This window comes from Oculina patagonica, chromosome 10 (assembly GCF_052425735.1).
Source record: "Oculina patagonica isolate OP01 chromosome 10, crgOcupat, whole genome shotgun sequence".
Taxonomy (NCBI): Eukaryota; Metazoa; Cnidaria; class Anthozoa; order Scleractinia; family Oculinidae; genus Oculina; species Oculina patagonica.
In genome coordinates, this window is record NC_135767.1 from 12,475,871 (window position 1) to 12,500,204 (window position 24,334).

At 38.0% G+C, this 24,334-nt stretch overlaps 1 protein-coding gene across 1 annotated transcript in view; it reads left to right on the forward strand.

Moving 5' to 3' along the window:
• Nucleotides 1-3,838: 3,838 nt before the first annotated feature.
• LOC144667253 (cubilin-like) overlaps nt 3,839-24,334 on the forward strand; it is a 33,686-nt gene continuing 13,190 nt past the window's right edge. The window contains exons 1-8 of the mRNA XM_078528652.1: nt 3,839-3,896; nt 4,218-4,326; nt 4,747-4,878; nt 5,489-5,645; nt 21,403-21,578; nt 22,378-22,543; nt 22,723-22,898; nt 23,264-23,429. Of these exons, the coding sequence (XP_078384778.1) occupies nt 4,284-4,326; nt 4,747-4,878; nt 5,489-5,645; nt 21,403-21,578; nt 22,378-22,543; nt 22,723-22,898; nt 23,264-23,429 (1,016 nt within the window). The 5' untranslated portion in view covers nt 3,839-3,896; nt 4,218-4,283. The remainder of the gene's footprint in view (nt 3,897-4,217; nt 4,327-4,746; nt 4,879-5,488; nt 5,646-21,402; nt 21,579-22,377; nt 22,544-22,722; nt 22,899-23,263; nt 23,430-24,334) is intronic.

Below are 24,334 nucleotides of genomic sequence, written 5' to 3' on the forward strand. Positions count from 1 at the left end.
GTGGCCCCGCAAGTTTGAAAAACTTTGCCGACAACTTTGATTTGGACTATGAAATCTGATCACGCGCGCGAGTCACACCACCGCGTGACGTCATCCATGCGTCTGTACTCTGATAGATCATAAGTAAGAACCAATCAAAATGCGCGTAGAATTCAGGTTATTATATAAACATATATAGAACATGGCCAGGGTCATTGTTATTATACTTGAAGCGAAGAAGAACCTTTTCACCTCGGTTCGTCTTTTTTATTATTAAATTAAATTTACTCTCTAAAAGGATTCAAGTTAACTACTGCAAGAAGTACAAGAAGAGCACACGTTTAAGAGAACATACTAAAAGTTTTACAAGAAATATATTTTTTTTGTAGGTAAAACAACATTGTTTTACTTTGCATGATATTTGTTGAAAAAAAAATGCCGACTGCAGCAAAGTTAATTACCGCGTGCTTATTTTCAGTTGACAGTCGGTCAAATCACCAAGGCTTTCTGTTAAAATTTATTTGAAGCGCATATCTCCAACGTTTTAGATAAATAAGTAATGGTTTACATTTTTTAACTAATGCTGTCAATATTCTGACCGTTATAGTTCTATTGTCCTAAAATCTACAAAAAAGACAAACAAACAAACAATCAAACAATAACCCGCTTGCAGTAGATCCTCACCCCCCAGCAAGCATGACGCGTAAACAAATATTGGCTCGCGAAACGAAGTACAAGTAAACAAGGCCTTAAATCCTTTCTTTAAAGCACCTGGATTTGTTTACTTTGTGTTAAACTAAACTATTGGACATTTCTAACTCTTAGTTATTTCATTAGGTACTCGCCATATGATCTATGACCTTTGCAAACATAAGCTTTTATTCTGGTTCAATCATGTATACTAAAAATACAAGCAAGACGACAATTTTAAAACACGGTTTCTCACAACGGCAAGGTTAAAAAAATGTGACAATTGACGCATGGATTATTTTCTATTGGGTTTACACAAAGCTAGAAATATTTGCCTGGCCTGAAGTCACTAACTTAAAATTTCAAAGGAAAACTGAACCCATTGTTTCACGACTCGTTCGATATCGGTTTTAAGTATTAAATGTAACTTGTAGCTGACTCACAAGTAAGCTTATGATTACTTTTTATATTATTTGGCTGAATCAGAACTTACAATATACAAAAACGACAAATTAGCTTATCATCAATAAAACACTTTTTCCAGAATCTGTCACATGGAAGGCAGCTTTAACGCATATTTTCTTAGGAATTGAAGAGACAAAAGCAAGTTGTGAAAAAACATCTTGTGGTTATCATGATCAGTTCGACTTTAAATTAAGGAAACACGCTGATAGTTAAATACTTCCGAAAATCGTTTAACAAAAATTACATGCAAAATTTCAAGTTTGAAGACAAGTTAAACTTGGAAGATATAATTGGTATCAGTGTTTTTAACAGTACAAGTAAACAAGGTGTTTTTTCTAAGAGGAAAATCACGTTTCACGGATTCCAAAACTTGCATTTTTTGAATTTTAAAATTTTTATCTTCATAAAGGTTTAACTTCAGCCTAGTTTCTGAATTTTGTTCGTTATTACCCTTAGCAGTAGGGAATGAAAGTTAGCGGGAAGTAAAATGTTGATTTTCGTTGCACATGGGACAAAATAATAGCGCTTAAGATGACTTTTAACGAGCCGATAAAGCAGTCAGCTCACGTTTCGAGCCAAAAATCGTTTCGCGAAAAACTCATTAAACACTTGCTTTCTTGCTTTATAAAACAACCTATAGTGTTTCATAAACAAATTAAAAGGGATAAATTACGACAATCTTTAAACAGATGTTGAAGAACTGTTTGGACAATGGTTAGTGTTTTGATTGCATTATCATTTTTTTTTATTCCAAATCAGTCATTTTACGAATTTGCCGCGGAAAATAAAGACTTAAAATGTCGAGGGAAAGTATTGAAGCCATCTGTTTTATTTTTTTTTTCTCATTAGCGGCTGCGCTGAATACTCAAATGTTGATTCCTTCAATAAAATCACGACACCTCGATCATTAGAACACCATGAAAACGAATGCATTTTAATGCCTAAGAGCGTTTTTTATTCACTCTCTAAGTTTACCAAAATACAGTGAAACGTTCAACACTTTCTTGAAAGTTCTGTTTAACATAATTATAGTACAAATGATCTACAGGCGGTCTCAAACTACAAAAGCTTCACGTTTTACGCAAGTTTGCGTTGACTATTTATAATTCTGACAAGTGCTTTTCTGAGTTGAGACTAAAAACGAAATGCTTCATTTAATTTAAATTTTGAAATTTCATTAAACATTGATTCTTCTTCTTCAATGTAGAGTTTAAGAAAAATAATATTGACGTTTTTTTTTTGTGTAACTGTAGGATAATTTTCATTTTCTTTTCTTTTAAGCAACCGGGAACGATTCCTCTGAGATTTAATTTGATGGTGACAAAATTTGGCCACTTTCCTCCAAATTGCTTTTAAGTGACGCCAGCTTTGGTATAAAATATGTCCACAATTTCGCGTTAATTGGTAGGCCGAAAATGAAAAGGGTGAGCGAAAGGAAAAAATAACTATTAACTCGGCAGTACATGGCCTACAAAAGTTGGATTACCTTTCAAATGGAAATATAAAATTGTAATCAGCGTTCAAATTATTTCCCCAAATGAAGTCCCACGACAGCTGTTTGTTGATTGGCTGTGGTTTTCATCAAATTTGAACTTTGAATGTTAAAATTTTGAAAAACATGTTTATCATTTGTACTTAGATTATGTTCAAAATTACGAACAGAACTTTCTAGATCATGTTCAACGTTTCACTGTATTTCGCTTTACTGAAGAGTGTTTAAGAACAACTCTTTTATATGCATTAAAATGCCTTCCGTTTCATGGTATCTTTATGATCGATGTACTAAAAGCGTTTCATAAACTTAGAAATATCGTGATTTTCTTGTAGTAATCAACCATTTTAATTAGGCAGGGCAGCGGCAATTTAAAACAGAACAAAAAGAAACGAAGCAAATGACTTTAATACTTTTCCCCAGCATTTTTAAATATAAGGCTTTATAGTGTCAATTTATTTTTCGGGGCAAAATCGTAAAATAATTTAGGGGGAAAAAACCTAACCCAATCAAAACACAGAACCCTGTCCACATTGTTGTTTAACACCTGCTGCTGGTGGTTTGACTAGTTTTTCCCTTTCCATTCAATTATTGAACAACATAGGCGAAATTAAGTGAGCAAAAAAGTGGGTGGTAAATGATATGTTCGTGGGTCGTGATTTGATAGTTTTTTTTGTGTGTGTGTGTAAAACGTGTGCTGACTTTTTTTTTCTTCTCGTGAAACGTCATATCTCTCTCCAAAAAATAAACGATTTTGCTGACAGGCGCTATTATTGTGTGCAATGATGGTAATCTTTGCAACGATAATCAATATTTTAGAAGCCGCCCTTAGTTTACTTTCTTTCTGTAAGAAGTAATTACGAGCAAAGTTCAAAACAATATTAAAGTTATTTTTTTAATTTTATATTTTTAATTAAATAAAAATGTTTGTTTCATTTTCCCTGAATATTGTTTTCCGATCCCGTCTCTAAAAGAGCACTTCTCGTCAAACTTTATTTCACTGAAAGAAGTATTTGAGTGTAAATTGTTTTTTTTTTTTCAAATTTCGCATGTAAAATTACAAAATAAAATTAGCAACAGCTAAACAATCAGCGTGTGTTTCTTTTAATTCTATTCAAAAGTCAAACTGATCATGACAACCACAAGGTGTTCAATTCACACACCTTTTTTTAAATCGAAGGTAAATGTACGTTGAGGCCGCCTTCTTTAAGTAACAGATTCCGTGAAAGTGATATATTGATGGCAGGCTAATTTTTCGGTCATACAAATTGTAAGTTCAAGTTCACTAAATAAGATACGAAATTGTAATAATGATCTGATGACCTGACTTATGAGTCAGTTCCAAGCTAAATTTAACACGTAAAACCGATATCGAACGAGTCGTGTAAAGATGGGTGCAGTTTTGTTAAATATAAATTTAACTTGGGTAATTCCAAGTAAGGCAAATAACTTTTTTTGCGTGCTATATCGCCTCATAAAACGAAGATGGAGCTCCTTTCCTTCTGGCTTTGTGAAAACCCAATAGTGAATAATAGCAGCGGTTGGAAACTGTGAATTTTCTTATTGTCCTTGTGTTATCATTTCTATACAGAGGTTTCCTGATTTTTTGTGGCTTCCGTGCCAAGATTTTTTTATTTTTGGGAAACGGCTCTTAGAAATGAACCAGAAGAAAAGCTTCGCAAAGGACGTCGCGCGATGTGGTAAGTACCTTGAAATAACTAAGCATTAGAAAATTGAGTATCTACGAATGCCCAATTGTTTAGTCTAACACAACATAAACAAGTCCTTTTGTTTGAAACAAGGTTTTAACTGTTTTAAGGCTTTGGTTTACTTGTATTTCGATTTGCAAGCCAAGAATTTCCTCTCACCGCGCTCGCTGTGAGCTGCAACGTCACTGGAAATGGTTATTTCCTGATTTGTTTGTTTGTCTCTATCTTTTTTGTAGATCTCGAAGGTAAGAGAACTATAACGGTCATTATATGGAGAGTATCAGTACAATAATGTAACAAGTGTCCTCCATATAAAATAACGTTTTCGCATTTTGGGTTCTTTGCAATTGTGCCCTTCGTGAATTGTTAAGCATACTATCGTTTTGTGTATACAATTCTCTACTTTTACAGGAGTGAAGGCTCAAAAACAAAGGCCGCATATATCATTTATTGGTCTGCTCAACTACTTCAGAATTATGACAGTGTCTTTCCTGCTAGTCCTGCTTATGTGCAATAAAAGTAACAGCGCACTCGCAATGCAAGGTGAGCGGATATGTAGAGGTCTTCGATATCAATTTATCACGTGACAATGACCGCAACAAACGCACTATGAAAAAAATGGACTAGAAGTTAACATAACTCCAGCACGTGTAAACATACTTTCTCTGCCCGCCTCATTCAAAAAAAGAACATTTTATGTAAGGGTGGTAAACCTGTATTGTCCAACTATAAGGCTGTTTTGCTCTGATTTTCCCTTCAATTCCAATTGTTTTCTCCTTTTATTCATATTTCTCCTATTTTATATTTATCTTCAATATTCTAATATATTATTTTCTTTTTTTTCATTTTGCTCACTGTAATGTTCTGTGTTTTTTGTGTGTTTTTACCGACCTTAATTTGTATTTTCATAATTGTAACACTGGCTGCCTGCCCTTTTTAACTCTTTAGTTATTTCAGGCAGCCAGACCCTTAATTATTTTTTATACTATATATGTTTTTCCTTTTGTAAATATTTTGGGTAAAATAAAGTTTGTTGTTGTTGTTGTTGCTGAGTTAAGTTTGAAAAAAACAAATATTCATTTAGTGCCTTTGGTAAGTTTTTATTGTATAACTTTTGATTATTATCTTTTTTTCATTTTTTTTGGTTTAATAGAATGTGGTTCAGTTGTGAACAACACGCTGATAAGTCCTGGATACCCAATTGCCTACCCAAACAATTTGGATTGTAATTACTCAGTTCCTATTCCACACGGCATGGCGATGAAGATTTACTTTCATGAACTTAACGTGGAGTATCATCCAACGTGCAAGTAAGTATTGAAGAAACGTATGATATACCAAATTAAAAATGTTTGGGTTGAAGCCAGGCATGTTAAAAATTTCGTAAAAAACGAATGAAAAAAGTTGACACTGGCTAAAAATATTTTTTTTTGGACGTTTCGGCCACTACTGTCTCCTTCCTCAGCAAGATAAAAATGCATATGTTCAACGACGTCCTGTTAAAATATGTAACGAATGTGTAAAAAACTAAATGAACTTTCCGAGTGCAACAAAAGTCTCTAGAGCATTCTTAACGAGTCTATAAATTCTTAATGCTATTTTAAACGATTGGTAGCGCTATGTGTTCGTTTATAGCGTTCCTATCACACACAGAATGCCAAGCTTCAAGAATTAGTCGTTGTTTCCACACCGTTGACCTGTCAACAATTTCGACGCTATCCAAATCTATTTGATGGCGTTAAGCATATGGTGTTTTGCTAACAAAGAGTTTTTCTCCAATGTTGCGATGGCCTTTGCGTGTTCTTTCATACGTGTTTTAAGCGCGCGTGACGTCTGACCAACATAAACACAGTCGCAATCGTTACACTTGATCTAATATACAATTCCTCTGGTATCCTCTTTCCCGATCGTTACCTGGATTTCAAATCACACCACCATCCCCAGCATAAACACTCGGTCGCTCGCACTCTCATGGATCGCGCGAGGAACATTCCTTCCACCCAGGAGGAAGTATCATGGGAAACTAAGCGAGTAGCGGAAGCCCTCGCCACTAAAAACTACCCTGCAAATTTTATTCACAATCTGCGCCAACCGAGTAGACAACAAAAAACAAATGATATCGACCATCGTGGTTTTGTTATCCTCCCTTACGCCAAAGGTTTTTCCGAAAGAATTGCAAACGTTCTTCGTGGCTTCAACATCAAGGTCGCCCATAAACCTATACGTACCATCTCGAACATACTTAAAAAATAGGTCACCAAGGGTGACATGAGTCTAATGCCGTATGGCATAGTGATACAGATTGCGCGGTTTTCGTAAGCCGGTTAAAATTGGTTAGAGGTTTGTGTTCGGGAGTTTAATTTAAAATGCTTATAGCAAGCTAGGGGCATCGTGGATGATTGTGGATGAAAACGAAACAGTCACAAATGTTATATGCTTCACAAAATCTAAAGTATGAACAGGAGTTGATGTTACTTCTTCCGTATTGTCCGTAAAAGCAGAAACGATTAAACATTTGGACAAGATTGCGTGACGATTTACAAAAAGCATGTTCATTACAACAAGGGTTGAAGAACTTCACATCGTTTTCTTTCAGATTTTTCACCATTTTGATGATGACTCTTGAAACAGATTTTGCAATAAAAGCACTTGAAATAGTGACTGTTACTCCATTGTACTGTAAGCACTTAGTCACAGATTTTCCTAAAAACGGGTGTAAATGCTCACGTCAATATAATGATGACCTTTTGAACGCTGGAAACTAGGCAATTATTATCGAGCTACCATACACAGGAGCGAAGACTGTTTATCATGATGTACAAATTTCGCGAATCATCACTTCCATATCAATGTAACCATTTTATGATTTTTCTAGCTGTAAGAAGAACTTAAGATCTCTGAGAGTCGTAAAAGCATGAAATTCGATTTCAGTGTATGGCAAAGGCCGGGACAGTGTAATACTGCAAAGCGGCCAAACAAACGCATTTTGATTTAGTCGCGTAACTTGATTTACATTTATCCATGTAAATCTTTTATTTTTGAAGGTTTTTGTTTGCACTGTAAAGAAAAAATTGGTCAAAATTCGAATGACTTAAATACAAAATACGAGGTAAAGTTTTCTATTTTTTAAAACAAAATAAATATTTGGTCGCATTGTGTAAATAAACGCGAGTCGCCGTCGAAATATTTTTTTCTCAAAGACGTCTTGCTTTTTAAGCAAGACGAAAACACAAGTGCTTAACTGAACTGAAAACGAAGATTTATTTTCACAAAAAGCTTCCAAATGTCTTAACTGGAAAATTATTTCGTCCTGTTCAAGTGTTGAATAATCGTGACTTGAGAAAGAACTTTTAATTATGCGTGGGAACACGTGTCGCTGATTGGCTGTTTTTAATTAAAACTAATCGTGCGTGTCCGTACGGAGTCCGTTCTTGCAGCTGATCATTGTTTTCTACATTACAGCGAACGATTATCGATCCCGAACCATTCCCTTGGGATTGCTAACAGCTTTTTTCATATAACAAAGAGTCTAATGCGCATGCACAAAGCGCACGCAAGCATTAGACTCAACAAGCAGCTATTTCAAAAAGAAATAGTGTTTCGTTTCCAGATTGCGGAAGGGTGAGAATAGCTTAACTTTAAAGGAGAGGTGGGTTTGGGGTTTATTTTAATTTGGAGGTCCTGGCGTATGGAATTTTTGCGCGAGTGAAAATGAAAAGAACTTCATATTCAGTAGTAACTTCCCATTTAACACCTACTGTCCATTTTATGTAAAGGAGACAAACTCAGTCCTCCTGCAGTTTGGCAGAGTTCAAGTAACACATAACATTTCTCCTTATAGCAATAGCATGTGTTTTACTCTCCAAATTAAGTTAAATAAAGGGAGTTTGCCTTCACCTTTTTTACTCATCCAATGAAAATTAAAAATGGCACTTTATAGCATAACTTTGAATGTTCCATCAATGAAAAAATAACTACAGAAATTATTATGAAATTATTATCTTTTGACAAAAATCGTGAGGTATATAAATCTCTAAATTGATCACACTTTCAAATCAAATAAATGCAAAATTCTAGACAAACCAAAACCCTGGTCGACAAGAACAGAGATAAGCACAAATACACTGTTTCAAAGCCATTTCTTCCAAATCAAATGCCTGTGGTCACTTAACTTCGACACGTAAACAAATTAATGTAAAAAGTTACCATACACAGAGTGTATACCGGGATTTACAATTAAGCTGAAATACATCCAGAAGTATTTACAGTCATACCATGATTGTATTTTGCTCGATCCGCGCTGCACGCTCTTCCGGAAAACATAAAATTATCTCCACAGAATAACCAAGTTGCTTCTGTTGTCAGTGTAACAGCCTTACATTGGTAACACTGATAAGAACGATTTGCAATTTTGGCGATACTGTGGAGTTTCGATCAGACCGCGATGGCTTTGAATAATCCAAATAATGTTTATATCATTAATTTAATTGCAGAAATCTGCTCCAGCAGTTGCAACGGTAGTTAATGTTGAGCGTTACATCAACTAAGGAGACGAATTTAGTTCAACACGGCAGTTGAACACCTTGCTATACGATACTGTCCATACAAAATTTAAACTTTGAACAGAACTTGACTGTCTTCTTTTTCGTTCTCAACTTTCCGTGCAGACTCGAATGTTTTTGCGACGCACGTGACACTGATCACGCAATTCCGGGTACATCCACGCGAGAACCTACGCAATTTTGCGTGTATTCGCGCTGTTTGTGACGTTGAAAATGCTGTGAATTTTCATGTACAAATAGAATAGGGCAATCTCCCACATTTATACATTCCTCTGTTACATGAATTGAAATAAACTTTGTAACTCACCTGCAAATATGCACTTCTCTTTGTAGCGCACTTAAGCTCTACCGTGCGAGCAAATAAGAGATACGCCAAGTCATCCCGTTTTTCTTTGCGCTTGCAAACACTGCTTGGTGGAAATTTACTTCCGTTTCAGAATAATATTAAACGCTAAGAGAGCTTTCTCTAGTTTTCTTACAATACATCGCTTTAATCAAACTTAAAACCTTGCAGTCGTTAGATATTTCTGTTTGCAACGAATCTTACGAATGTTTTTGGTCAAGCTGAGTAATATATTTCCGATATTTGAAGAACATGTTTCTATGAAATTAAGAGCGAATTTTTCCCGTGACCGAGTGAGAGGTGGTACAAAATTTTAAACAAGCCTACCCTCAATTTTTTTTCAGAGATACCTTATGGTGAGTCGATCAACGTGCTATGATTTTTTCTTTAAGAGCTATCTTTGTTTGGCAGAAAAAAAATAAAAACTGTCACGCCTGCCGACTGCCATGAAATGGTCGAATTTCATACCACGATTAAGAGCATAAGAATGATGCTGCTCACAAGCGCAAAATAAAGCAGACTTCTCTCGATTTTGTGTATTTGTTAAGGAGGCATTTACAAATGATTTGAGTCTAAGAACAGTATTGCAAAGATCGATTTGAATATTTAGAGCCTGTTTAAAAATTACAAAAATTTGATTGCTTAAAAATCTCATTTTGGAGCATTTTTTCAAAGAACTCTTTTCCTATGCGGTATAACTCAGAATCACTTAAGACTTGGGTTTTAATAAGCGGAAATGATGTTCTTTTTAATGGTATAAAAATCAGCCTTGGGCTTTTAATTGCTACGAAGAACTTCCCCTTTTAATTTGGACGAAATCACAACACCGACTTGTCAACAACCGCAAATAATCGAATAAGGCTCGAATTACGCTTTCCCTTCTCAAAGCCAAAATTCCGACAAAATCTTATTAGTAAACACCCTATTTGATACAAAACTCAATATTTAGCTTACCTGGCGTAACAATTCGTTGAAGATTGCTTTGTATCCTACTTTTGTTTCAAATACGTTACCAGCACTCGAACGGTGTTTACCAAATCACAGTATTCAGAATTCCCGAGAATTTCAAATCAGCAATAACTTTGTCAGAACGTCCTTGAAAAAAACCACCGCATTCCGGTCTTCACAGTTCCAACCACATTTAGTGAAAACGGCCAATTCATAGAAGAAACTTGCTTCACAGTTTAAAAACCGCGTTTTGGCCGTTGTTTTTGCAGAAGATCAACTAGAGCGAAAATGGCGGCTTGACATCTGTCACGCAATGATATGTCACTTGAGGGGAGGTTACCCATTGAATTAAATTTGGTGGGCTATGTACTTTGAGAAATACCGTAAACTTTCGGTTATAATCCTTGGATTTATACAACTTCGTACGTAGTTTTGGTGGGGCTTAATATAAACGTAATGGCACATAAACGGGGTAATAAAAAGTCTAAAAACCCTTTCAAAAAAGTCACGGCATATGTAGATGAAAGTACGTTTTCACGTTAAAAAAAAAAAACACACATAAAGATACTATAGAAAAAAAATTATTAAACCTGAAACGGGGAAGGTCACTGAGTAACTGTTGCCGTTGTTGTTGCATTTTTAACGGAGTACTGCAGCTGTATTTTTGGTTGTTTTGTTTTTTCGAAGTAGCTTTTATTTTTTAATTTTTTGGTTTTATTTTGGGGAGGGGTTTTAACGTCAAGGTCTGGCACGGATTAAAGAAAGGGGTCACATATTTTTTGTTTTAACAAAGTGGATATAGCATTTTTAAATATCAGAGATTCTATTTAAAAATCAGAAAGGAAAAATAAACTAGATTAGGTGCAGCTCTAACAATATAATGAGCGTCGCGCCATAGTTTCCAAAGCAAACAAGAACTGATAATTTATTTTGTTGATTCGTGCTTTTAATAAGTAGAGAATTTTACAGAGTATAGAATGGAAATCAATTACTCTTTTCAAAGATTAGTTGGGGGATACTGCCTCCAAGATATGCGAAGTCGAGCTGCGGAAAGAAGTTCTGTTATACTCCCTCTGCGTCCATATCATTTTAGCGCGGCATCAATCTTCAATGTACCTTTGAATATTTCGGACATTACTATCTGCCCAGCTCATCGGTTTTCTCTGGGCAATGGATGGAGAAGAGGTTCGCAACGGTGCCGCGTTCCCGCAGAATTATTGAGGCATGCCAAAAAAGGGAAATCACGCAAGTCTGACCGCGGAATCAACACCCGGGGGGACTGTATGAAACGGACGGGGATGCTCGTCAGAAATTTTGAAAAGAACCCCTAAAAGAGAACAATCTGGGTGTGGCTCTAGCTTTTCTTGACCCCTAGACGCCTCCAAAAAACTAAAAATAGAATTGCTATTTGTATATTTCTGCGTGTATAACCCTGAACGAGACCATTTTGGCTGAAAATATTGCTATTTTTTGCGGAAGACCCTAAGTGAGACCAAATATCAAAAATTTATACCCCCGTCACTTTCATAGGCGAGTCCCCCCCGGAAATCAACAAAGCGCTTTTGAGAACGATCTTTCGACGTACGGGCATATTTGTCCCTGCTGGGTCTGGTAAGTCTGCGATTTTTGTTAATTTTCTATAGAAAGTACAGTCGAACCTCGATTATCCAGATTTCCGATTGTCCGGAATTCCAATTTTTCATAAATATTATATTTAAGACCAAACTCTTTCAAAATTTAAATGCCACTTTCTTCCTCCAGAAACTATGTAATTATAATCGGAATCGTAAATTACCCAATAAGTGAAGCTTCGAAGGATAGAAACTGTGACGCCTCGAGTGCGCTATGTTCATGAATGAGCGTTATCGTCATCGAATTCGAGCTAGAAGGGGTTTATTGTAAGTCAGTTCTCAGTCCGTTTAATATTGTGGTTATATAAAATGCGATATTATTAAGTTTAAAAAGGAGAAACCTAACACAGTGTGATTTGTTCTTTTTCTCTGTTTTAGTCTGATAAATTCTGGCAACGGTGGTGACGGATATATATAAAATCGAGCTAAGCGCCGTCTGATAACAAATGTCGATTATGTAACGTTTTCTTGACGTAATAATATGCTGAAACAGCACCGCATTCGAATGAATGCTAGCCTGCGCGGCAGGCGTAAAAAAGGGAGGGAAAAAGACGGGGAAGAGGGAACGCCTGCCTTAAGAACCCCCTACGTTTTTTTCCCTCTTTCTCTCCCTCTTCCCAGCTCCCCCTCCCCACCACCCCCCCCCCCCTTTTCCGACGCCTGCTATGCAGGCCTATGAGAATGCAGTCGAACATTATCGCGATCCCGTTAAAAGTGTGCGGGATGTTCCTAGTTATCTCGTACTGATAAGTTGATCACCCCCCCCCCCCCCAAAGTAAAATGAATAAAAGTAAAAACGTTTATGACAGACTCCTCTGTGTATTGGAAGCGGGAAGGGTGAACTCCCATATTATGGTTAAGTTACGGATTTTTGTCACACATATAGGGTGTTCAGGACGTGGCAGGATGCCTGTCAGTTTAATCAAAAAGGTTCCGTTTTGAGCTGCACTCAAAGTAAAACATACTCTCGTGATTTGTTGACAGTCTTCAGATCATTGATAAGACATAGAAATGGTATCCGGCTCCGGGGTCAAATTAAAAATCTTTTACCACGCCCAGATGGGGTTCCGTATAATAGTATTATAATTTTAACAGGAATAAAAAGCCTGTACAAATTACCGTACCGTTGGTGCTAGATGCAGTGCTTTTTCAAGTCTGTACATCTTGATTATTTTGTATTGAATAAATAAAAGGGAAAATGGAGTTCAAAAAGCGGCTTTTTTATGACCGAGTGAGAGGTTGCACATGTGGACGAACAAGAGAGCATGAGAAAACTTTTAAAACGTGAATTCGAGTTATCGGGAGTCGACTGTATCTAAATGGCAGTTGAAAAATGCAGACTTTGAAGGGATCCCCCTGTAAAGTACCAACCACCCCCCGGGAGTTCGTGACTCATTGCGTGACAAATACGAGGGTTCACGAGCAATGACATGCAACCGTTCTTTGAATTTCACAACATCTCATTTGAGGCTTAAAACGTCGTTAAGTGAATCTGTTCATCGTGTTATCAAGTCCCTTGCACGAATGGCTGTATGGAACCTGAAATGTGGTTAAAATTGTCAAGAAATACCATGTTTACGAGGGCCTTTGCTAATATCGACTGATTGTATCATAAGCAACATAGCCGCTTGCCCGTGCAATTTGCCGACAAAAGAATGTCAGGAATGGGGAAAAACAATGTTTTACCACTGCTTTTGCAAGGTAAGAGTAAAATATTAATAAATAAACTCGTGTGTAGCTAAATGATAAGATTGTGTTCGAATTTTGGCTATATTAAGAGAAAGTGTACTGCGTAATTCGATTATTTGCTTTGTTTACATAAGTCACTGTCGAGCGATTTCTTCTAAGTAGGACGGTCTATTTCTTGGATAAAATCAAAAGCCCAGAGCAAATTTTTATATAATTAAAAAGTACATCATTTCTACTTATCTAAGCCAAAGCTTCAGGCGAATCCGAGTTATACCGCATAGCAAAAGTACTTCGTGAAAAACGTCTCCAAAATGAAATCTGTAAACAATGAGAAAATGGCGATTTTTAAACGCCTGCCTGGATTTCATAGTTCAGTTGATTATCCTTATTTTAGACTCATAACATTCGTCAATGCCTCCTGTACAAATATACAAACTTGAGAAAGGTCATCTTCAATTTACGCTTTTGATGAGCTAAGTTCTTGTGACCATGTTCGTCGCTCTTGTTTCGGCCATTTTATGTCGCCGGGCACTCGTTACAGTGTCTGAATATTTTCTCGAAAATTAAAATAGATTTAAACGAAAAAAATACACCACGTTTATCGACTTACCATAAGGTATCTCTGAGCCAAAAATGAAGGTAGATGACTTTGGAAGTTTGTACCGCATATTTTTGTTTTCACGCGGTCTACAAAAAAATTCGCTCTTAATTGCCATCGGTCATACGTATTTACTTTGTGGTTACGATGGTTCTTGTGATTGGATAGCAGCCCCCCGTGCGAGCAAACACGACAAGTCATCCCGTTTTTGTTTGCGTTTGCAAACACTGATTGGTGGAAATTTACTTCCGTTTCAGAAAATCGCTAGAATGTTTACTTAACAATTAAACGCTACGAGAGCTTTCTCTAGTTTTATTACAATACATCGCTTTAAACAAACTTAAAATAGTCAGGCTGCTATCGTCCCAAATTGTTCACTTTTGTGATAAAAGCGTGAAACTTTGCATGATTACTACTAACCATATAACAAACAAATTCCGATATGGATCCAAGATTAGTTAAGCCCTGGACTCGAGATGTGCGCATGCCCTAAAAACGCTCAGCATGGGAACGAGGCTGCAAATGAAATGGCTTCAAAATGGGTCTCAAATAAAAAAAAATACATTTAAAACTGATATATTGATCACATTTGTTGTTTTCTTCGCTATTTTTATAGCAGAAATTAGAATTAGTGTGATCACGTGACCTTTCTTTACACTTTACAAATTTGGTTTGGGGTTCCTGTGATGGAATGGTAAAAATAATGCATGCGCTACTATGATTATTTTTGATAATAGATAAGGTGGTTATTTGGGTGGTAATCAATCCGATTGAATAAAATTTGGGCTAGACCAATCAAGAACTCCATATGGGTCACGTGACGAACAATTTGCCTGACTGAATGTGATTGGGATTCCTGTGGTGGAATGGTAAAAATAGAGGCCTGTGTAGCTATATTTATCAATAATTTTCAAAGCCCAGTTGTCATCTTTTTATTTTAAAGATAGCAAAAACCTTTTCACAATTTGGGCTAGACCAATCAGAAACCCCATATGGGTCACGTGACCAAAACAGCCGCTTTGATTGCATAGTGGCTCCGTAAAGATAACTAAATAGCGGAATGAACCGATCTTTTTTTTAAAAAAAATAGGAAAGAAAGAAAAATGTAAGAAAAACACTTTTCTCTACCTGCCGACCACGAACTCACGGTTGTATGCAAAATAGGTACAAAGAATTAATGAGGTCATGGTCACGCAATACATGTCACACAACAACAGTTTTAGTTTACAAGAATGATTTTTAATGCCAAAAATCCTAAATGTACACTATAAGACGTCGGCATGACCTGTTCGTCTTGGAGCACATTTTGCAGCCTTTCCAGACCTTACAGCACACACTCAAGGACGAGAGGTTCTCTTCGTCCTCAGCCATGAAATCGGAGGTGTTTTACTCGAGGTTAAGAATAGGGACTCAGAGGCATCTTGCCTGGCAAAGGCAGCGATGATTGTAAGGATAGAAATACTGCAGGTGAAAAACTCTTTTAATGCGCCCAACTGCCAGCCAGATTCAGTTCCAGCCTCACTTACAACATTGCTAAATATGATAATGAGAGGCCCTGCGATGAAAAATGATTCAGCAGAGAGCCAGGCGTGCCTTACTGTTGCTCAATTGTTGGTTTTTAACAGCATATCTCGATTTCGAGACAAATCCGACAATGCTTCTGGTACCACTCACAGTACCCACCATATAAGATGCAGAGAGTGCCCTCTTCCAATCTATGCAGCTTTGAAGATCCATGGAGCTACAAGAGAAAAATCACTCGTCGATGTCTTCTACAAGCTTGGAATGTGCATATCCTATGACCGCCTCCTATCCATCTCTAGCGACATAACCAACAGCGTTATTGATAGGTATGACAGGGACGGGGTGGTATGCCCTTCCAAGCTACGTAATGGTATATTTACAACTGCAGCGCCAGACAATATAGATCAAAACCCAAGTTCTGCTAGCTCCCGCGATTCCTTTTATGGTACAGCTATCTCCTTGGCTCAGCATCCCACCACAGAAAAACCAGGAACAGACAGATCTACCAATGTCTTTGATCCTGAAAAAAGCTCAAAGTCGAAGAAATTTGCCGCACTGCCATCCTACTACACTGACGTACCACCATTAACTCTTCCCTCTAAGAACATTGTTGTTCCCAACACTTGTGCTCGGTTGGTATCTGTACCTGATTGCGATGGGCCCTCTAAGGAAAGTGAGCGAGAAGAAGACTGGTTGAAAAACACCCTGGAAGTTGTTACTAAGAAGGAGCTAAGCAAAGAAGACACCGTGTCGTGGGCAGCTTATCGGGCTTCAAAGTCATCACTATCATCTCACCAGCCAGCTCTCATATCGTTGTTGCCAATGTTCACCGAGAATGCCCACTCGCTTGCCATGATTGCACATGGTATTAACGTCATCAGTGCAGCTGTAAAACATTTGAATCCCTCGCAAATCCCTGTTGTTACTGTTGATCAGCCATTGTTTACTTTCGCGAAGGAAATTCAATGGACGATGCATGATTTTGATGAGAGCCACATAGTTGTCATGCTGGGGGGACTACACATTGAGATGGCTGCTTTTAAAGCTCTTGGTAAGTGGGTCCATGGAAGTGGGTGGACAGAAGCCTTGACAAATGCATCAGTTGTATCATTGGGTGTAGCAGATTCATTCCTATCAGCAAGCCACATCACACGAACAAGACGGGCTCATCAAGTAACGGCAGCCAGTCTCCATATTTTGATGAATAACGCATATGAAGAATACAGTAAATCCGAGGCGATTGATGGGCTACCAGCTCGACCATTTGATGAATGGAAAGACTAATAGGTGAAGAAGTGTCCGCAGTTTCTCTACTGGACCACAGTGCTAGATTTTGAACTCCTTTGTCTCCAACTTGTAAGAGCATTCCGCGAGGCTGACTTTACTTTGTATCTTAAAGCTATTCAAGAGTTACTTCCGTGGAAGTTTGCTCTCGACAGCCAAAAAGGTGGCTTTCAGTGCATTACCAGGACATGTGCGAGCTTCCTGTTAAGCATCCAGACGTTTGTGCAGAGATCCGTAATGGCGCTTTTGTGGTGCACAAGACACAGGGATTGTTCTCCTCAATCGCACTAGACCACGCCCATGAACAAGTGAATGCCATCGTAAAAGGTGAAGGGGGTGCTGTCGGGTTGACCGAAAACCCTGCTGCGCTGAGACGATGGATGGTTGCTGGACTAGAACTGTCAAGAATGGTTGACAAATTCGAGGAAACCATCTCTGCTAAAAAAAGCCAAAAACACCATGAACAAAATTCGGCAACCCAAAGTGCCTTTGCAAAAGACATACTCAACTTGGTGTCCTCGTTTGAAGAGCTCGGCAATCCATTCAAGGAAAATGGAGAAGAGTGAGTAAATTTAAGAAAGAAGATGTCTCAAGTCAGGTAATGGAGCAGCCGAGTGTGGGTGCAATCATTCTGGATGGAGCCGTTGTAGTCCAGATGCTCCAACCCAAAGCAGTAAGCACCTTTGAAGAGTACTTTGACTCTGTATTTGCACCTTACATCCTGAGGAAGCTAAACGATGTGAAGAGGCTTGATATTGTGTGGGATGTCTACAAAGATGACTCACTAAAGAAAGCGACAAGGGAGAAGCGAGGATCAGGTCAGAGGAGAAAAGTGCTGCTGACCACCCGAATTCCGTCTGACTGGAAGGGATTCCTAAGAGTTGATGACAACAAGGATGAGCTCTTCAAACTACTATCAACTAAGGTACGTGAATATCGAACTAGAGAGTAAACTATACCATTCACTTTGTTGTGCAAAAGCTAAGTTTTATTTTCACTTCCTAGGTGGTTCGCTACAGCTTCCAGAGGGGAAAAAAGTCTTCGCAACGCACAGAGAGAGCATTTTGTGTTCTGAAGACAGAGCAGATGTGAGTGCTCTTGCGCCCTGCAGTCACGAGGAGGCTGATTCGTGGATGATGATACACGCATTTGACGCTAGCCCCACGCTAGCTTGAATGGCTTTCGACGAATAATGATTCAAAGCAATGATACCGATGTTGTTGTGTTGGCCGTTTCCATTGCCCCACTTCTCCCATTAGATGAGCTGTGGATCTCATATGGTTCTTCCAAGCATGTCCGTAACCTCCCAGCACATGCCATAGCTACATCCCTGGGTCGAGAGAATCCCTGTGTGTTGCCGATGTTTCACGCATTGACAGGGTGTGATACTGTTTCATTTTTTGGTGGCAGAGGAAAAAAATCGGCGTGGGATGTATGGAAAGTGTTCCCAGAGCTCACTCACACTCTTAAAGCATTGATGATGTTGCCAGAGGATATCGATGAAGCATGCATGGGTGTAATTGAGCGATTTGTGGTACCCCTATACGATCGCACCAGCAGCTTAAGAAAAGTCAACGAAGTCATCATGCAAGAGCTTTTTTCAAGAAAGGTGAGATCCCTTGAAAACATCCCCCCCACCCAAGCATCCTTATCGCAATATATCAAGAAAACTGTATTCCAAGGTGGTTATGTATGGAGTCAGACCCTGTTAAAGCAGCCTACATTACCAAGTCCCGCTAGATGGGGATGGCAGCTTGAAAACAGTCACTGGGTGCCTTATTGGACGACACTCTCGCAAGCCAATGACTCGTGTTATGAGCTGATTCGCTGTGGTTGCACAGTTGGTTGTCGGGGACGCTGCAAATGCCGAAAAGCCAATCTCACCTGCACTGGGTCGTGCAACTGTGGAAGCAACTACAACTAACAATCACACAGAAGTAATCACTATTTACTGCCACCTGAAGTACCTGATGAAACTGTTACGTCATACCCGCTTTGTGAATAATTCATGCATGTTTTAGGTTATTTCAGGGTTTGTTTAAGTAAAAAAGGTATTTTCTATCATTGAAATGACATGATTATATCTGGCTTTTTAATTATTCATAACCATACGGAATTACCATACAGGAACACACAAGACAACCCTCATGAAGAGGAGATGGCAGATCTAATCTACTACTCAGTTTGTAAAATGTTGCCCTACAAAACATACGTCAATGCGTACGAGCTGTATCCAAAGCATACTTTGCTCCCTCGTGATCGCCCTCTAGGCACACACTCGGTTGTAAATATTTTGGTAAGTCGGCCCCAAGACGAACAGGTCATGCCGACGTCTTACAGTGTACATTTAGGATTTTTGGCATTAAAAATCATTCTTGTAAACTAAAACTGTTGTTGTGTGACATGTATTGCGTGACATGACCTCATTAATTCTTTGTACCTATTTTGCATACAGCCGTGAGTTTGTGGTCGGCAGGTAGAGAAAAGTGTTTTACATTTTTCTTTCATTCCTATTTTTTTTTAAAAAAAATATCGGTTCATTCCGCTATTTAGTTATCTTTACTTAGCCACTATGCAATCAAAGCGGCTGTTTTGGTCACGTGACCCATATGGGGTTTCTGATTGGTCTAGCCCAAATTGTGAAAAGGTTTTTGCTATCTTTAAAATAAAAAGATGACAACTGGGCTTTGAAAATTATTGATAAATATAGCTACACAGGCCTCTATTTTTACCATTCCACCACAGGAATCCCAATCACATTCAGTCAGTTAAATTGTTCGTCATGTGACCCATATGGAGTTCTTGATTGGTCTAGCCCAAATTTTATTCAATCGGATTGATTACCACCCAAATAACCACCTTATCTATTATCAAAGATAATCATAGTAGCGCATGCATTATTTTTACCATTCCATCACAGGAACCCCAAACCAAATTTGTAAAGTGTAAAGAAAAGTTAAGTGATCACACTAATTCTAATTTCTGCTATAAAAATAGCGAAGAAAACAACAAATGTGATCAATATATCAGTTTTAAATGTATTTTTTTTTATTTGAGACCCATTTTGAAGCCATTTCATTTGCAGCCTCGTTCCCATGCTGAGCGTTTTAGGGCATGCGCACATCTCGAGTCCAGGGCTTAACTAATCTTGGATCCATATCGGAATTTGTTTGTTATATGGTTAGTAGTAATCATGCAAAGTTTCACGCTTTTATCACAAAAGTGAACAATTGGGCTATTTTTTGGACGATAGCAGCCTGACTAAAACCATTGCATTCGTCAAATATTTCTGTTTGCAACGAATCTCAATATTTTTTGATCGTGCTGAGGAATATCTTTCCGATATTTGAAGAACATGTTTTTACGAAATTAATTGCCTTCGGTCAACGTATTTACTTTGTGGTTACGACCGTTCTTCTGATTGGATAGTAGCCCCCACTGTGTAAATAGTTCACATCGAAGCCAAAATAATACCGTATCGTTTCTGAGGAAACGAAACAAAAACCAAGACAGGATCGAGAAAGAGGATACCAGACGAATTGCATATAAGATCAAGTGTAACGATTGCGACTGTGTTTATGTTGGTCAGACATCACGCGCGCTTAAAACACGTACGAAAGAACACGCAAAGGCAATCGCAACATTGGATAAAAACTCTTTGTTAGCAAAACACCATATGCTTAACGACCATCAAATAGATTTGAATAGCGTCGAAATTTTTTAAAAGGTCAACGGTGTGGAAACAAAGACTGAGTGTTGAAGCTTGGCATTCTGTGTGTGATAGGAACGCTATAAACGAACACATAGCGCTACCAAATTTATAGACTCATTAAGAATGCTCTAGATACTTTTGTTGCACTCTGAAAGTTCATTTAGTTTTTCACATATTCGTTACATATTTTAACAGGACGCCGTTGAACATTTGTATTTTTATCTTGCTAAGGAAGGAGACAGTAGTGGCCGAAACGTCCAAAAACAATATTTTTAGCCAGTGTCAACTTTTTTCATTCGTTTTTTACGAAATATACCAAATTATGTTTTGTTCAGTTCTGCCAGATACAATGAAACAAAATGCGCAAAATACCATGATATTTGCAATGATTCTGTTACGTGGTCTTAGGTATAAAGCAGTTTTCAATTCACTGTCGTAAAACCAAAACCAAAGTAATTACTTTGGCCAATCACAAAGGGCACAGACAAATTGAATCCAGTGAAGCAATCAAAACTCGAAGAAAATACATGTAGCTGGCACGAAGCGCGGGAAAACGTGCGCGAGCGAGTCACGATTGGTTTTGGTTTTAGTTCTGATTGGCTGAGAAATCGGCGCGAGATTTTTAAGCCAATCACTAAGCGTTGTAATGCAAAACCAAAGCAAAAGCAATTTACTTTCGACATTCAAGTGAAAACCGCTCTATACCGCTTTATGTCACTTTTTTTAGATTATTTTACTGCGTATGTATACACGCCAATTTGATTTTTTTTTTTCAGCTACGACTATTTAAAGATTACCAATGAGAACAGCGAGACATTTGGAGTAATCTGTGGTTATCGGTATGATACGGATATCATTGTAACTGGTGGCTACGCACTGCTAATATTCCATTCAGACTCTGAGGAACAGGACGAAGGATTCAATATAACTTTCACTGCAGTTCTAAAACCTGGTGAGTACAATTGGAATATTATTTTATCGTACACTCATGGTCGAACGAATAGGTGTATATTTGTCGAAAAATAAAACGGCACAGACGTAGAAATTGCCTCATTTTTCAATTAGAATAGCAGCAGTGAAATCCCCCTTCATTATTGCAAATCGTTAAAAAATTGCAAAATGTTCCCCAAATAGGAAGCTCCCCACACGGTCGTTTTATTAGGTATGATCATGTTTGTGGGGATCGAGGATTGAAACACGAGCACCACACTGAAAAACGACTGCCTGGGAGGCTACAAAATAAGAAGATTGAACAAAGGAATCACAACCATCATCCATCCATGTAGCGAGTATTGAAACTTGTACTAAAGTCATCTTTGGTCGACGTTGTGAATAAAACCCCGTAGGGTAAATGTAATCAATTAAATGTTCACGCGGTGGAGTGAATGAAAACACGTCCAACGTATTCCAACTGGCCCCTAACTTTGAATGGCGAAGGTTATCCTAAAATTATCAAATCACTACTCATTGACTCAAACCTCAGCCATAATAACTCACCGGCTCATGAAGACACAGGAAAGGTGACATATGTCCACAGCAGGAGGCGCAGATGCAAAGGCAAGTCCACTGACGCATTTCAAGATCAAAACAAAGGAAATGTATTTTAAGTGATCTCCAAGTAGCGATAAAAAGAGTTGTTTTCAAGGGAGTGGATCTGTACGAGTTAGCGTTGTTTTTGACCACCACTGCAATACTGCAGGATTGTAATTGAGCGTTGTAATAGAGTTAAAATCTCAAATTCGCTGTTGCAGAAATAATTAGCTGTGGCTCAGTTACAAACAATACCTTGACAAGTCCTGGATATCCAGACAACTACCCACGTGAGATGGATTGTAATTATTCAGTTCCTATTCCAAACGACATGGCGATAAAAATCAACTTTCATGAATTTGACGTGGAGTATGATCTACAATGCAAGTAAGTAAATACATTACTATGCCAATTCTGAACATTGTATTCTTATCAATAAGAACTCTTAATTTCAGTTGAATGAAAAGCCCACTTCTTAAACTTTTCACAAGGGACCGGTCTCCGATGGTACTTTCGTTTAATTAACGACTTTCTGTCTAAGGCTTCCTCTATTCTTCCATTTTCAGGTATGACTTCTTGAAGATTACTGACGAGAACGATGAGGAATTCGGTGTGATCTGTGGTGAGCATCGTGGTGCGAACGTTATGGTTATTGGCAACTACGTACAACTGATATTCCATTCAGACTCTGAAGTGCAGAAAAAAGGATACTTGATATCTTTCACTGCTGTTGCAAAGTCAGGTGAGTAGACAATAAGAGTGACACCTTCTGTGCACACACGTTTAAAGCAGTGTTGGTACATGTTTGTCGAAAACAAAAAAAGGAAGGAAATCATTCCGAATTGAAATGAAATGTACAAAGTGGTCATGGGAGATGCAGATTTTAAAATTAAGCAAAATCTTACGGATAATATGTTCAAAATACAAGAGAATCTGGTTGATTTGCCCAGCTACAGTTTGTTTAGCACTATGTTAATTATTTTAAGTGTCATAACCGGCAAGTCTAAGACAAAGGTAAAGTCAAAAGACGAAAAAAAGCATCAACGTCTCAGCATCGCATTTTGTATTCTTGCAAATGTAATTGAGCTTTCCATTAATACTCTGCAGAGATACGAAAATGTGGTTCCGTGGTAAACAATACACTGGAAAGCCCTGGATATCCAGCAAATTACCCAAGCGATATGGACTGTAATTATTCAGTTCCAATTCCACACAACATGGCGATAAAAATCACCTTTCATGAATTGTTGGTGGAGTATGAGTCACCATGCAAGTAAGTAAATAAATGCCTACAACTATGCTGTAAAGGAATGTAAACTAATAGACCCCATAGTGCTGCTGTAGTTCCGCATTTGTGTCCCCTTAAGAGTGCAGTGGTGAACGCTTACACACACACACACACACACACACAAATCTTCATCCTGAACACCTGAGGGAAACCTATCAATCTCTCTTTTGTTTTTATACTTAACAATTTTAAGATGAATAATTATTTGCTTAGAAGTTCCACTAGAGACCACTCAACACCCGTGGTCCACCTTTCTGTTTTGACAAGAATCACGTGAGCTATTCCAGTCCGTGAACTCTGTTTTCCGTGCGCCCTTTATAGGTAGTGAACCCTGGTGCAAGAAGGAAGAGTTCCATGACAGATTGCATGTGTATGCCCAAAGCGAACCAATCAAAAACGACAAAGGAATGTGGCGTTACTGCTTGGGACGCGCTTGCTTGCTTTCTCAAATGACGAATTCAACTATGCGACCAAGAGCGCTCCTTTTATGCAAGGAAACCAACATTCAAGTTTAAATGCATCTAAAGTCAATTTAATGAGCAGTAACAAAATAGTTGACGGATGGCGATAAGTGTTTCTGGTACAGTGAAACCCCGATATAACGATGAATGTCCTAGCAAACGTCACTTAAAAATTATTCCACGAGCCCGCGTTGGATACGAAGTGGTAAATAGCCAACGAGGCGCGAAGAGCTAAGCTGGCTATAACCACTCGTATCCAACAAGGGCGAATGGAATAACTGTTTTATTATTTTTTTTGTGAATTCCAAACGTTTGAATATCGTAGCTGAATTTTATTAAATTTCATTTTAAATGTTACAAAACGACTGGATGTTGGTGTAACTTCAGACAAACAAAGGAAAATCACATGAAATGTACGCTGTTTGCGAA